Source organism: Schistocerca serialis, chromosome 10 (genome assembly GCF_023864345.2).
Source record: "Schistocerca serialis cubense isolate TAMUIC-IGC-003099 chromosome 10, iqSchSeri2.2, whole genome shotgun sequence".
In the NCBI taxonomy this organism is placed as follows: domain Eukaryota; kingdom Metazoa; phylum Arthropoda; class Insecta; order Orthoptera; family Acrididae; genus Schistocerca; species Schistocerca serialis.
The window spans coordinates 129,963,857-129,980,509 of NC_064647.1; the positions used below are offsets into that span (position 1 = coordinate 129,963,857).

General features: G+C 42.8%; 1 protein-coding gene across 1 annotated transcript in view; it reads left to right on the forward strand.

The window, feature by feature from the left end:
• LOC126425293 (uncharacterized) overlaps positions 1-16,653 on the forward strand; it is a 214,677-nt gene that overhangs the window by 75,800 nt on the left and 122,224 nt on the right. Inside the window, exon 4 of the mRNA XM_050088268.1 lies at positions 14,532-14,621. Coding sequence (XP_049944225.1) covers positions 14,532-14,621 — 90 coding nt within the window. The remainder of the gene's footprint in view (positions 1-14,531; positions 14,622-16,653) is intronic.

Below are 16,653 nucleotides of genomic sequence, written 5' to 3' on the forward strand. Positions count from 1 at the left end.
AAGGGGAAACTTTATTGACACATTCCTGGGGTCAGATACATCACATGATCACACTGACAGAACCACAGGCACATAGACACAGGCAACAGAGCATGCACAATGTCGGCACTAGTACAGTGTATATCCACCTTTCGCAGCAATGCAGGCTGCTATTCTCCCATGGAGACGATCGTAGAGATGCTGAATGTAGTCCTGTGGAACGGCTTGCCATGCCATTTCCACCTGGTGCCTCAGTTGGACCAGCGTTCGTGCTGGACGTGCAGACCGCGTGAGACGACGCTTCATCCAGTCCCAAACATGCTCAATGGGGGACAGATCCGGAGATCTTGCTGGGCAGGGTAGTTGACTTACACCTTCTAGAGCACGTTGGGTGGCACGGGATACATGCGGACGTGCATTGTCCTGTTGGAACAGCAAGTTCCCTTGCCGGTCTAGGAATGGTAGAACGATGGGTTCGATGACGGTTTGGATGTACCGTGCACTATTCAGTGTCCCCTCGACGATCACCAGTGGTGTACGGCCAGTGTAGGAGATCGCTCCCCAAACCATGATGCCAGGTGTTGACCCTGTGTGCCTCGGTCGTATGCAGTCCTGATTGTGGCACTCACCTGCACGGTGCCAAACACGCATACGACCATCATTGGCACCAAGGCAGAAGCGACTCTCATCGCTGAAGACGACACGTCTCCATTCGTCCCTCCATTCACGCCTGTCGCGACACCACTGGAGGCGGGCTGCACGATGTTGGGGCGTGAGCGGAAGACGGCCTAACGGTGTGCGGGACCATAGCCCAGCTTCATGGAGACGGTTGCGAATGGTCCTCGCCGATACCCCAGGAGCAACAGTGTCCCTAATTTGCTGGGAAGTGGCGGTGCGGTCCCCTACGGCACTGCGTAGGATCCTCCGGTCTTGGCGTGCATCCGTGCGTCGCTGCGGTCCGGTCCCAGGTCGACGGGCACGTGCACCTTCCGCCGACCACTGGCGACAACATCGATGTACTGTGGAGACCTCACGCCCCACGTGTTGAGCAATTCGGTGGTACGTCCACCCGGCCTCCCGCATGCCCACTATACGCCCTTGCTCAAAGTCCGTCAACTGCACCTACGGTTCACGGTTCACGTCCACGCTGTCGCGGCAAGCTACCAGTGTTAAAGACTGCGATGGAGCTCCGTATGCCACGGCAAACTGGCTGACACTGACGGCGGCGGTGCACAAATGCTGCGCAGCTAGCGCCATTCGACGGCCAACACCGCGGTTCCTGGTGTGTCCGCTGTGCCGTGCGTGTGATCATTGCTTGTACAGCCCTCTCGCAGTGTCCGGAGCAAGTATGGTGGGTCTGACACACCGGTGTCAATGTGTTCTTTTTTCCATTTCCAGGAGTGTATATATAGACACACACACACAAAAATGTCCTCTTTTTAAATTCCAAAAGTTTCTGAAGAAAGCAGTTAAATTAAAATAAAGTGACACTGTAATTGCTTTTCTACACAGTAATAAAAAATAATTTCAACAAAAATTGAATAATAAGTTATCAAAAAGAACAGCTGAAAACTGAGAACACAAAATAGGAATTCTTGCGCTCAAATTTTGTAGTCTACTCAGACCTTGAACACTATGAAAGAAAATGACCTTCAAATAACCAGGCACATTAACAGAATTAATATGATAGATACTGTTCACACAGACTGAGTAATATTGTTGTTTTAAGTCTTCAATCGTTCTCATTCAGATAACAATATCGAGCATTTCACATCAACCATTGATGGACTATGTTGGAACTCTTATTACATGTGTGACCTGTTTCACTAGCTGATGTTACTGTTTTACAAAACTGCAATGACTTAACATCTTCCCATGTTGAGCCAAAGTACCATGATGAAAAGGACCACTTCAGCTGTGCGATAGATCTTTATTTATGATCCAACTAGTTTTGCAGTGTGAGCTACATCTTCAGTGATATCTATTTATTTCATAATTTATTACAGTGGGCCAAAGTGTTTCTGCAGTAGATTTTTATGTCTCTTGTTTTAGAGACAGGAAGAGTAATGCCTTTGATCATTGTGTGAGGTGTCATTTGAGCCAGCAGTTTTCCTCTTTTATGCAGACGTCAGTGCTTCCCAACGCCAGTATTGCAGTATACCACACAGTTTACATGGACAGAATTTTTTACCTTCTCTGTTTTCTCCGTAATAATTATTTTGGTGTTAGCTACTGCAGAATACCATTGAGGAAGATGTTTGAGTGTATCAGCAACCTGTGATTTCCAATCACGTATCTCACAAGCCATATCCAGATGAAAAACATTTCAATGATTTGATAACATCGGTTCATATTCATCAGGGTAAACACCCCTTAAAATCATTAGTTGATACAAGAGATTGGTGTTGCCAATGTAAAAATGAATATTATGACTCCAAAGAATATACACTATAAGGAATTATTTTTCCTGCTGACATAATAACACTGTCTGAGGTGTGTGCTGCTCAAGCTACACGCTACAGAAACCAAAATTGTAGTTTAACCAAAGCTACTCAAAGGGGATAGGAAGCTAGGGATCTTTGCTGATGGACAAACTTGTGGTTGGTACATAATTTTAATTTCAACCAAAGAACAAATTTCATTATTACAGAATTACAGAATCAGAATAACAATATAAAAATTTAATTCGGACCTTTGGCCTCTTAAGGAAACATACAACTGACTTCAACAGTCTTTAAATTTCGGACGCTTGTCTTTCACCAAACTTAGAAAAACTATGCGATTGGACCATGATTTAATATAACAAACAGTATTTTAAAGATAATAATTAGATCTGATTGCAAAAGGATCACAGACAGTCACCAACATAAGCGCACTGTTAAGCTCATTGCTTATGTAATCAAAATTTCCGGTTACTTATGAAAAGATCTCATCTGTCTTGGTGGAGAGGCCGGATATTTAACTAAACGATGGGAGCGCGACATATACAAGGTGGCACTCGGAACAAACAAGTAAAAGCGACCGCTAAGTAATTTCGAAGATGATCAGGCTGCAAGCCAGGGCAGAAAACATGCCGAACACAGACACGATCTCAGCCTGCCCGCCAAGGCGACAAACCCCATCTCCCCCACATATCATTTCTGCAACAGCAAATAATTTATCCGGCAGACAAATTCAACTCGTGATTCAGCGTTTTCAAGACAATTTAAGGCTTACTACGTGTGTGATTATCTTTAACATAACTGAAAACCAAACTCAGACATTTACCAAATACATGAAAAATTAAAATTACACTGACTTAACGTAGCTGTGCCCTTCATATTAAAAGAAAGTATAAAACTAAAACTGGGCGAAGAGCACACTTATTAACATACTACATCAAATTAACACTATTCCCTTTTGCATTTGTTGAAATAATTACTCTCTGCTCTGCAGAAACAACACTTTGAAGTCTTAGAAATCTTAAGTTCAGTATAACACTCTCTTATTCAGAACCATGCTTAACTGATCTATGGCAGATACAACATACCACCATAAGTTTCACAAATCTTCACAGGTTAACAGCAGGATATGAATCGTACATAACTCAATGCTTCCTGTTACACAATGAGAAGATGTCCAGCACGAGATGATGGACCCACCACAATTTTGCACGCCAACTCGTCGACTAATCAGCACCGTACACCCGGCACGTGGCAAAATGGCAAGGACGGCAAGTATGGTGAGGCCCCAGGCACAGTGGATAGAGACATGGGCCTGCCTTCAAAACATATTGCCTCGTTGAACGCTGACCGGAGAGAGCCTTCAGCCACGCTCCAAGCTGGAAAAACAAAAGCGGAACAGTCAGAGATGCAAGACCAGACTAGTGTCACTATCGGCGACACAAGTGGAGCATAACTAGTGCCAGTTGCCAATCTCACCCTCCTATTCGAGATCCACCCACCAGAGGAGCCAATGGTAAAAGACTATGATGCCAACTTAACCTGGCTCAAGGGGTACTCTTGAAACCCTACCCGAGCTAAGCTCCTTTACCTGGAAATTCACTGGACTATGAATCTTACAGTTTTGGCACAGCCCACGATATCTTGGCTTAAGCTTGCTCTTTACATCCTGATCCATGGGAGTGGCCAAATTGCGAACAAATACCTAATTGCCAAATTTCCTCGGAAAGGGTTTTCACCCTTAATTGTACCTCTTTGCCTGCCGCCTGTGCAATAAATGTATGTTATTCTGAGCCCGCTGCCAATTTTCTCTCAAATCTTCAGGAGTGATCGATGCTGGCAACAAATCACTGATACTTCACAAGTTCGAGAGGGGAGAATTAACAGAATACGTGAACATTAATGCATTGGGTGCAACACCAGTGGCCTCATGTCTCGCAGAATTAAATGCCTGATTAAGCCAGGGAAGACTCAAATCCCATCTACTTGGTGACTTAGAATGGTGTATAGTCAAGGCTGCCTTTAAATTCTGGTTGACCCTCTCCGCAAAGGACACCTTCTGATTATATGGAGTGGTGGTAATATGTTTGATCCCATGGTTGAAACAAAAGGCCTTAAAGATCTTCAATAAAAAGGCTGGGGAACTGTCACTCACCAAGGATTTAGGTGGTCCAAACCGTGAAATTACTCTAGCCAACCCCACGAGTTGGTAGCAACCACACAAAGCAAGAGAAGGCATCGGCTACAACCAATACATATTTGTTACCCCTTCTAGTGCGTGACAATGGTTCTATGTATTCAATAAAGACTCTATTGAGAGGATAATAGCCCATGAGAAGTGCTTACATTGGGTTTCGGCCTTTTACATGCCTGACAACTTGCAACCAAATGACGCACTTCGTGATACAGTGAGTGCCAAACAAATCTTTCAAGGACCTTGGCTAAGGTCTTACACAGGCCTAAATGGCCACCAACTACAGACTCTCGGAAGTACTTAAGTACCATAGGTACCAAAAACATCAGCAAGCAAATCTTTAACTGCTGGTCCTTGCCCACCTGCTTGCAAAGGATACCACGACTGAGACAATAACCCGGAGAAAACTCCCTTAGCATTAACTTCTCCGTAACCAGTCCCCAGACCAAGTCCTCCAACTGCTTTTCTTGCAGTTCACAAAATAGCTCAGGAATATCCGACAATGTATCTCCCACCACAAATTGCGGTTCAGATCTTTGGGCCTCGGAAGGCTCCTCAGCAAACATACGACTTAATCCATCAGCTACTGCATTATCAGAACCCTTAGTATGTTTGATGTCAAAACAAAATGCTGAAATATGCACAGCCGAATGAGCAATTAAACTAATTTTTCATGACCTAGCCAGAACCCAGTTCAAACCCTGGTTATCTGTCTCTAGGAGCAATTGCTTATGATCAAGATAAAAGTTGAACTTCTCTAAGACAAATATAACTGCTAGGGCCTCTAGTTCATAAACAGAATAATTAGACTCAGGACCAGATAAACGGCATGACGCATAGGCTAAGGGCCTTCTTTGTCCCTCCTCTTCCTGGAATAAGACAGCTGCCATACCCACATGGGAAGCATCAGTTTGTACGTCCCAGTTCTTATCAAAATTTGGTACAGCCAGTAAGGGTGGATTAGAAATGGCAGCCTGAAAGGCAATTTGCTGGACCTCACCCCAAATGAACTCCCTATCCTCCTTACGAAGATTGTTGAGGAGAGCAGCTAATTGGGCAAAATTCGTTACGAACTTGTGAAAGTAATTCACCATTTCCACAAAGCGAGCGATTTCCTTCTTACTTCATGGAAGGGGGGAACTCGCGCAAAACCTTAGTTCTTTCCTGATCAATGCTGACCCCTTAGCCGAGACTAAGCGTCCCGAAAACGAAATCTGTGACCTACAAAGGGTAATTTTTGAGGAATTGATGTAAGCGGTCAAAAACTTGATCCAGATGATATGTGTGATCCTCTAGGGTTCGACTATAAACCACTATGTCATCAAGATAATTATACACGCAGACAAAATTCAGCTCGCCCAGAATGGCATCTAGTAAATGAGATAATACTGCTGTACCCATGGTCGAACCAAAAGGAACTCGATTGAATTCGAAAAGGTTCCAGTCAGCGGAAAATACTGTGACCGGCTTTGATGCTTCAGATAGGGGATCTGGTAATACGCCTCATTTAAATCGAGGATGATAAACATAGTCGCGGCAGAAAACCAGGTGAAACAGTTGTGTAAATCTGGAAGCGGCACAGATTCCAGGACTACCTTCTTGTTAAGATGACGGTAGTCTATAACAACATGAAAATCTTTGCCTTGTGTTTTTGGAACCAAGAAAATGAGTGTAGCATACAGCGAGGTGGATGGCCTAATCCTGAAGCATTTTATTAATTTTTTGCTTTAATATCCCCATCTTTGGAGGTGAAGACCGAGCAAGGTGGCGCAGTGGTAGCACACTGGACTCGCATTCAGGAGGATGACGGTTCAATCCCGTCTCCAGCCATCCTGATTTAGGTTTTCCGTGATTTCCCTAAATCATTTCAGGCAAATGCTGGGATGGTTCCTTTGAAAGGGCACGGCCGATTTCCTTCCCAATCCTTCCCTAACCCGAGCTTGCGCTCCGTCTCTAATGACCTCGTTGTCGACGGGATGTTAAACACTAACCTAACCTAACCTAACCTTTGGAGGTGATAATCTATATGGTGTCTGGTGAACAGGAACACTTGTCAGTCAAGATTATCTCGTACTCCAAAAGTTTCATCTCACCTAACCACTGGGACATCACCTGTGGGTACTGCTCCAGGCCCTCTCTCAAACCCCCTGCTTGCTCGATGGAAAGGTGACCTATCTCCACCTACACATTATCCAAATAGTCGTCACTAGTCCCCAGTGACAGATTACATGAACAAAGCGACATGACAGAATCAGGAGCAAATTTAAAATGGAAAGCACCATCTGCATAATTAATAACCAACCTTACATCCCAATATCATGGGAATCTTCAAATTACTAGCAATGATAAACTTATGTGGCCAGGAAAACCCATTAATGTGCCCAAAGGCAACTCACACCCGTCTGCAACATGACATCTTTGACAGGAGGGACTGATAAGGAAAATTTACACAAATGTCGGAATTCTAGATACCATGTCTGGTCAATTAAAGATAACGAACTATTGGAATCAACTAAATTACAAACTGGCTCATCTCCAATATGAGCATAAACATATGGCAAGGGAGAATGACTCACACTCTTAATCGCCTTACACTTCAAAGGCCAGTTACGGTCTTTGCTACCCTTACCTCACCTCTGGAATCAGCTATTCGGCCTAGGGCTCCTGGACGCGGGACACTGCCGCATTAAGTGATCGGTAGTTTGGCAACGATAACATCATAACACACGAGGACTATAGGACCCCCTTTCTCTATCACCACCAGAAATTACCATGCAAGGTTGTTCAATTGGCATTTCAGACGTTGATCAACTAGGGAGACCTTTTCTATGTAATCAATTAGATGCTGGAACTGTGCCAATGAAGTTGGACACTGCACAAATGTTAAGCGTGAATGATCTTGAGGATGCATGCCCTCAAGCAGATGTTCAATATTATCTATTTCTGATACCAAAATGTCAAGAGCAGCAACTGAAGTATGCACTCGATCAAAATATTGGGCTAGCATCTTATCATCTGTTTGTATCCTCCAATAGAAATCACATTCCAACTCTACCCTGTATTCAATGCGGGAGCTTTCTCCATAAAATTTTCCGACAGAGTTCAAACCAATGTTCCTTAATTCTGCAAGTCCTCTGCTAAGATCTTACCAAAGCACCCTCGAGCGATCTGATACAATAAAGACAAAATTACTCAATGCTTCACCCCCAATGCATCAGCATGAACTTGTAACCAGACAAACAACCACAACAATTCCTGAATATGATCTAAGGTTTCAATATGTGATTCAGAAATCCCTTCAAACAATTTTACAACAGGATTCAGTAATTTCAAAAAACAATCAGAATACACAGTTTTACATTGCACTCCCAGACCTTTATCTTTCATCTGCACAACGAGCTCATCTCCCAAACCTCCCTCACCCAAAGCAAGTGTGACAGTAGAAGATTTTAAATCACGAATGTCGCAAACAAGTTGATTTCAGAGTTCCTGCATTGCGTCACTGAGATGGACAGTTTATAAATCTGTTAAACAGTTATTATAGTGACTTAGGTGAGCCAGCACACAGTAAATTTGCTTCTGCGTAACTTGAGAATATCTTAAGAAGTCGAGTGTACGACCAATGTCATCCACTGACACTTTAATGTGTGCAAGCCACTCAGCCACATCAGCAAGGTAATCAACAGGAAGGGAGGCCGAAGTATCCGCCGCCACCGCCTGGAGCCGCGCCGCCAACTCAACATTGCCCTCCACGGGCAAACCATGGGTGCAGCTCGTAAATTAAATGTTTGTGGCACAAATATGAAATTCCAGGGCAGGTCCATCCACTCATGCCGGGCAACTGTGCAACTTTCTGAAACAGCAAAACATATTAGCTAAATTTACCAGACACTATTATCAGAATCTTTGACCATCAATACTAAGGGTATGAAAGGAACCCCCCCCCCCCCCCTTTTATCAGCTCTGTTACCAGTTGAGCTGTGCAATGCTCAAGTTACATGCTAGAGAAACCAAAGTTGCAATTTAACCACATCTACTCAAAGGGAACAAGAAGCTAGGGATCTTTGATGATGGACAAACTTGTGGTTGGTACATAATTTGAGTTTCAACCAAGGCACAAATTTCATTATTACAGAATCAGAATAACAATATAAAAATTTAATTTGGACCTTTGGCCTCTTAAGGAAATATACAACTGACTTCAACCGTCTTTAAATTTCGGACGCTTGTCCTTCAGCAAACTTAGAAAAACTATGTGATTGGATCATGAATTAATATAACAAACAGTATTTTAAAGATAATAATTAGATCTGATTGCAAAAGGATCACAGACAGTCATGACCATAAGCACACTGTTAATCCCATTGCTTATGTAATCAAAATTTACACAACACTAATGACTCACCTTGAGTTACTTATGGAAAGATCTCATCTGTCTTGGTGAACAGGCTGGATATTTAACTAAAAGATGGGAGCGTGACTTATACAAGAGGGCACTCTGAACAAATAAATAAAAGCAACCGCCAAGTAATTTCGAAGATGATCAGGCTGCAAGCCAGGGTAGAAAACATGCCGAACACACACACAATCTCAGCCTGGCCGACAAGGCAACAAAACCCCATCTGCCCCACATTTCTGCAACAGCAAATAATTTATCTGGCAGACAAATTCAACTCGTGATTCAGCGTTTTCAAGACCATTTAAGGCTTATTATGTGACTATCTGTAACATAACTGAAAACCAAACTCAGACATTTACCAAATACAAGAAAAATTAAAATTACACTGACTTAACAAAGCTGTGCCCTTCATACTAAAAGAAAGTCTAAAACCAAAACTGGGTGAAGAGCACACTAATTAACATACTACATCAAATTAACACTGCAAGGAACATTTAAAACAATCAGTAAAACTCTATTCCCTTTTGCATCTGCTGAAATAATTAGTCTGTTCTGTGCCAACAACATTTCGAAGCCTTAGAATTATTAAGTTCAGTATAACACTCTCTTATTCAGAACCATGCTTAACTGATCTCCGGCAGATACAACATGCCACCATAAGTTTCACAAATCTTCACAGGTTAACAGTAGAATATGAATCATACATAACTTAATGCTTCCAGTTACACGATGAGAAGACTTCCAGCATGACATGATGGACCCGCCACCATTTTGCACGCAAACACGTTGACTAATCAGCACCATACACCCGGGACACGGCAAAACGGCAAGGGTGGCGAGGCCCCAGGCACAGTGGATAGAGATGAGGGCCTGCCTTCAAAACATATTGTCTCATTGAACGTCAACTGGAGAGAGCCCTTGGCCACACTCCAAGCTGGAAAAACAAAGGCAGAACTGTCTGAGATACAAGACCAGACTATTGTTGATATCAGCGCCGCAAGTGGAGCATAACTAGTGCCAGTCGCCATGGCTCACTGTTGGTAATCTAAAAATATAAGATTTGGAAAAAAAAAAGTGCTGTGATACGGAGACTGTTTCTTGTTGCTTGACATGGCTGGTTATGCATTCACTGTCTGCAAGGCTTGGCCCATCCTGTTGCATGACTAAGAGTTGAATGCCCTGTAATACAAAGATTTTGATGCATATTGTTGTTTCACCCGACAGCAGTGGTGGATACAGAAAAGCCTCAAGAAGGGGGTGATGCGGATACTTTCAGCTACCTTTTCTTTTGCCATAATAAAAAATAATCAAGTCACATGCAAAGTTTAAGGAAGTTAAAATAAAACTTATTATACACATATAGAAGACAATGCCATATTATGATATAAAAAAGTTACAATTGTGGTTCTTGTCCTTAAATGATGAATTCTATGGACCTATTCTTCCTGACAAATTGTTTAATTACGTTGTCAATAGAACCATCACTGTGAGGGTGAGTGTTCAACAGACCTAAGCCATTAAGTTGATCCTCCTTTGTAATGTATCGTGATCACTAGAATGGCTACAACTTTTCTCGTAGGTATGTGTTAGGTATCTATATGCCAGACAGAAATGTATAAAATACGATGATGCTGGTGCATGTGCTACGTAGGAAAGTACATGATTTGATTTGATTTTGACAGGGAAGCTAAAACAGCTGAGGTCTAACCCGCCACTGCCCGCACCGAAGTTTAGTTTATTGTGCGATATCGCTCCCTGTATATCTAGTAAAGCCAACCAATATCCTCAAATAGTGCAAGGAGTCCCTTCACCAGTTTTTTGTTAGACATAATTTCTTCAGGTTTAGTTGTCCCAAAGATTCTGTATCTTTTGCTCTCCAATGCCGTGCAATCAAAGATTTGATGTGATGCAGTTTCTTCATCCTCATCACAGAGCCTACATTTTGCGTCTTCTCCATTATACCCATTGTGTGTAGGAGGTTTTTGAAATTCCCATGGCTGGTCATCAGTCCAGTCATGAGTTTGATCTCTTTCCTGTTCGATCCCAGGATTACAGAGCTTCTTTTAAAGCATTGCTTGGGCATCATTACCTTACCATGTTTTTGTTTATGGGCCTTTGTACAGTATCCTATGTGCTCTTTCCTAAGCCAGTTCCATAGTTCTAGTTTGATCATAGCCTTGGTGATTGTCAGGACAGGTTCCCATCCAATATATGGAGTCACTGCCCCCATCCTGGCCAATCTGTCAGCTTGTTCATTGTCACAGATCCCTGAGTGGCCAGGGACCCACACTACATTTACCCTATTGCTTCCTCCTAGCTCTGCCAGCGCCCTGTGGCATTCTACAGGAGCTGCCAGTGATTTCAGTGCTGCCTGACTGTCTGAATAGATGTAGACACTGTGGTCCTTGTAGCACCTACGCATATTCTCCTCCACACATGCCCTGATTGCAGTAATTTCAGCTTGTAATACTGAGGCCAGTTTTCCTAGGGATCTGATGCCCTCCAGTCTCGGCTGAACCCCGTACACCCCTGCCCCAACACCTTGGTCTGATTTCGACCCATCGGTGAACAATTGATACCTTTGTAGTCTTAAGAAGCTCCGCTACTGTCTTGACCAGCAACTTTGCATCTTCCCTGGGGGATATCATGGGCATCTTGTTCTTAAGCTATTCCACCATGTGCAGCCCCTCACAGACAAAAATGAGGACACCACAATCAAGGTAGACCCTCCTGAAGATGGATCCAGGACCAGGGTCTGCCTCTCCACCCCCACCCCCACCCCCACCCCACAGTCTTTTCAAATAGGACCATCTGTACAAGTTCCTCTTGCTGTAAGATGATGGCTACAAGTGGAAGCCTTCCTGAATGACTGCCATCTTAAAAACCGAGACTGCAGTACAGTATGTCTGTTTCCTTATTTCTTGCCTCGGTTTTTTCTGGGCTCACTTCTGCAGGGAGGAGGGAGTCTTAGATTCCTCCCTTATCTTCTTGCTGCCAGTCTTCGACATTGTGGGGGTCTGCATATCCCCTTCAACCTGAGGCAGTTTTTTCTTGAGGGTCTTAGGTTCAAGCCCCTTTAATTCCCTCCTCTTGTCTTAAGGAAGCTATTCTTTCCCTTCCTTTTTTCTCTGTTCCTTGAGCAGTTTCCTCCTCTGGCCCCATGCAAGACTTTAATCTAGATCTGGTCCAACTTCTCGGTTACAGTTCCCACGTCTGGCTTAGGTCTAGACCCTGATTCAATAGTGTGAATGCCTTCCATCAGTACTGACCCCAATGTTTGAGTGTCTGAGGTCTCAGTTTGCCCCTCAGTTTGTTTTATTTTCTTTAATCGTGTCCATATTGGTCCCATGAGATTTGGGGATATGTATGGTTCACACCACGAATATCCCGCACGGTGTAAGGCTACTTACTCAGGGAGGTTGCCCAGTATCCCTGAGGCTCCATTTTTGACGCATCCTCCCACATGCCACACCCCTCTGCATGGATTGCATCACACCTTGGGTTGGGAAATGGAATTGGGTAAGGACTAGGAGGGGATAGGGAAGATGGGATGTTATGGTACATTCTTAGTCTGATCCATCAGTTGAGGCCTTCCCAGCTGTAGGTCCTCTACCTTTGGCATAGCCCTCAGCTTCACGCAGATATGCAAGCATGGAGAGTGCTTCGTCAAGGTGGTGTCCCCCCAGAGAGGATACCCCTCATATGTATCCACCACTGCCTGAAAGTGGTGTACTTTACTTCAAACTGATAATGTAACCCATTTTCATAAATTCTGTAACTTGGCCAGTTTTTATACAGGGCACCTCATATATAGAATGCCTGGTTGTATGTAAGACAAGACCTGATGGCTCTAAGCTTCCCAAGTTAAATAAATCAATAAATACGAGGGCGGTTCAGAAAGTAACCTCCGATTGGTCACAGTGCGGGTTGTGGGGGGAGTAGCAACGCCATCTGTGCGTTCACGCACTCAACAGGTCAGTCGGCATCAAGCCGTGGTCGAGTGAATGTCGTACCTGCGCTAGTTTAGTTTTTGTGGCAGTTTGAAATGTGTGCTGCAATAGAAAACCCCGCCAAATGTGAAGTGCGTGCTCTCATAAGGTTTTTTACAGCCAAAGGATATTCTGCAGCAGCTATTCATCGTGAGCTTTGTGCCATGTACGGACCAAGAATTATGAGTGAAGGAGTTGTCTGTGAATGGGTACGTTTATTTAAAAGTGGACGACAAAACGTTCATGATGAAGAGAGGAGTGGTAGACCATCATTGGTGACTGACGAACTCGTTCAGACAGTTGATGCAAAAGTTCGTGAAAATCGACGTTTCTCAATGTCGGAGTTGTCTGCTGGTTTTCCACAGATTTCTAAGACTCTCTTGTACGAGATAGTGACAGCAAGATTGGGTTACCGTAAGTTCTGTGCACGATGGGTGCCCAAAATTCTTACCGACCACCGCAAAACTCAAAGAATGGCCTCTGCATTAGACTTTCTGTCACGTTATGAGGACGAAGGAGAACCATTGTTAAACAGAATCGTGACCAGTGACGAAACCTGGATTAAGTACGTGAACCCTGAGACAAAAGAACAATCAAAGATGTGGGCACATTCAAATTCGCCTACCAAACCAAGGAAAGCCTCACAAGATTTTTCTGCCAGAAAACTGATGGCAACGGTGTTTTGGGATGCCAAAGGGGTGTTGTTGGTTGAATTCATGGAACGTGGTACGACCATTAATCAAGACGTGTACTGTGAAACAATAAAAAAGTTACGACGGGCTATACAGAACAAACGCCGTGGTATGCTGACTTCTGGTATCGTTTTTTTGCACGATAACGCCCGTCCTCACTCTGCTCGCAGAACAACGGCCCTTCTTGAGTCCTTCAAGTGGGACGTTATCAACCATCCACCTTACAACCCAGACCTGGCGCCAAGTGATTATCACCTCTTCATGCATTTGAAGAAATGGCTCGGGTCACAGCGGTTTGATGACGATGAAGAGCTCAAAGATGCGGTCACAGGCTGGCTTCAGGCACAAGCGGGTGATTTTTATGCAGAAGGAATTTCAAAGCTTGTGAAGAGATACGATAAGTGCCTCAATCGCTATGGAGACTATGTAGAAAAATAGTGCAAAGATGTAGTTGTAAGATGTATATATTAAAATATTTTTATTTAACTTGGTGTATTTTTTTTAAATCAACCGGAGGTTACTTTCTGAACGGCCCTCGTAAATTATTAAGAAATAAAAATGCATGTTCTTAAATCTCAAAGAAATAATGTGAACTTCCCTATGATTTATTTTTCTTATTATTATGCATTTGACAGGTCATCTTAGACACCTCTCACTCAGTTCATGTATCACATTCATAACAATTATCATCATTCATTAAATGACTGTATAACTGACATAAAATTTGGCAGTTCTGTTTCTAAATGTCAAAGAGTGGAAGAGATTTACCATTCTATTTTTGTATGGTTAACTTCTGGTGTTATCACTGATTGATGTGTATATATTTTTCCTTAACAGGAAAGGATACTACCATGTTTCATAAAAAATGAAACAGCTTCACCAGCAAGTTTTGTGTCACCAGGGTGCGAAGCAAAATATGACTTTGAAGTGAGTATTGCATTATGTCACCTCCATCTTACTATGTTTATCACTAATTAATGTGCACATGTTCTTAATTCTAACTGAAACATAATCTCCTTCTGTTTATTTTTTCCATTTCATCTCATGTCTGGTTTTGATGGATCCTACTAGAATTCACTATTCAGTGCCAATGTCTTCAGCTCAGAGTAGAACTTAATTATTAATTTGTTACATTCCAAGGTCTGCCTCTACCTTCGGTTTTTGTTCTGTATAATTTCCACTAGTACCACAGATGTTATTCACTGATTTTTTTTAATGCATGCACTATCATTCCATTCCTTCTTGTTTTGTTTTCTATGTATCCCTTCCCTCAGTTGTCGTTTTGTCACTTCATTTAATTTTCAGCATCTTCGATGCTGTAATTCTCTTTTTTTTCCCTGTGTTTCCTTTGTTACAAACATAAGTTCTTAAAAATGTGTCTTTCTCAAATAAATGCCTGTGTTTGATAGTAGCTGACATCTTCCAGCAAGGAGTACTCTCTTTCACAGTGCTAATTTGATTCCTGTATGCCTTGTGCATCTCCTGTAATGTGTTAGTTGTATTTTGCTTCAAACGTTGTTGTCAGTGCTAATCTGCTTCCTGTTTTCCCCATGCATCTCCTGTGAAGCATTTCTTTGTTCAAAGGTTGTATAATTCCTTCACTTCGTGTACTGTGTCGTTCCCAGTTTTGATATTAAGTTTGCCACTAATTTCATATCCACTACTACTCGGGACAAATGTAAGGATGTAGAGGCTTATCTCACTAGGGGAAAGATAGATACCGCCTACAGGAAAATTAATGAGACTTTTGGAGAAAAGAGAGCCACTTGTATGAATATCAAGAGCTCAGATGGAAACCCAATTCTAAGCAAAGAAGGGAAATCAGAAAGGGGGAAAGAGTATATAGAGGGTCTATACAAGGGCGAAGTACTTGAGGACAATATTATGGAAGTGGAAGAGGATGTAGATGAAGATGAAATGGGCGATATGATACTGCGTGAAGAGTTTGACAGAGCACTGAAAGACCTGAGTCGAAACAGGGCCCCGTGAGTAGACAACATTCCATTAGAACTACTGACGGCCTTGGGAGAGCCAGTCCTGACAAAACTCTACCATCTGGTGAGCAAGATGTATGAGACAGGAGAAATACCCTCAGACTTCAAGAAGAGCATAATAACTCCAATCCCAAAGAAAGCAGGTGTTGACAGATGTGAAAATTATCAAACTATCAGTTTAATAAGTCACAGCTGCAAAATACTAACGCGAATTCCTTACAGATGAATGGAAAAACTGGTAGAAGCCAACCTCGGAGAAGATCAGTTTGGATTCCGTAGAAATTTTGGAACACGTGGGGCAATACTGACCTTACAACTTGTTGTTGTTTTTGTGGTCTTCAGTCCTGAGACTGGTTTGATGCAGCTCTCCATGCTACTCTATCCTGTGCAAGCTTCTTCATCTCCCAGTACCTACTGCAACCTACATCCTTCTGAATCTGCTTAGTGTATTCACCTCTTGGTCTCCCTCTACGATTTTTACCCTCCACGCTGCCCTCCAATACTAAATTGGTGATCCCTTGATGCCTCAGAACATGTCCTACCAAGCGATCCCTTCTTCTGGTCAAGTTGTGCCACAAACTTCTCTTCTCCCCAATCCTATTCAATACTTCCTCATTAGTTATGCGATCTACCCATCTAATCTTTAGCATTCTTCTGTAGCACCACATTTCGAAAGCTTCTATTCTCTTCTTGTCCAAACTATTTATTGTCCATGTTTCACTTCCATACATTGCTACACTCCATACAAATACTTTCAGAAACGACTTCCTGACACTTAAATCTATACTCGATGTTAACAAATTTCTCTTCTTCAGAAACGCTTTCCTTGCCATTGCCAGTCTACATTTTATATCCTCTCTACTTCGACCATCATCAGTTATTTTGCTCCCCAAATAGCAAAACTCCTTTACTACTTTAAGTGTCTCTTTTCCTAATCTAATTCCCTCAGCATCACCCGACTTAAT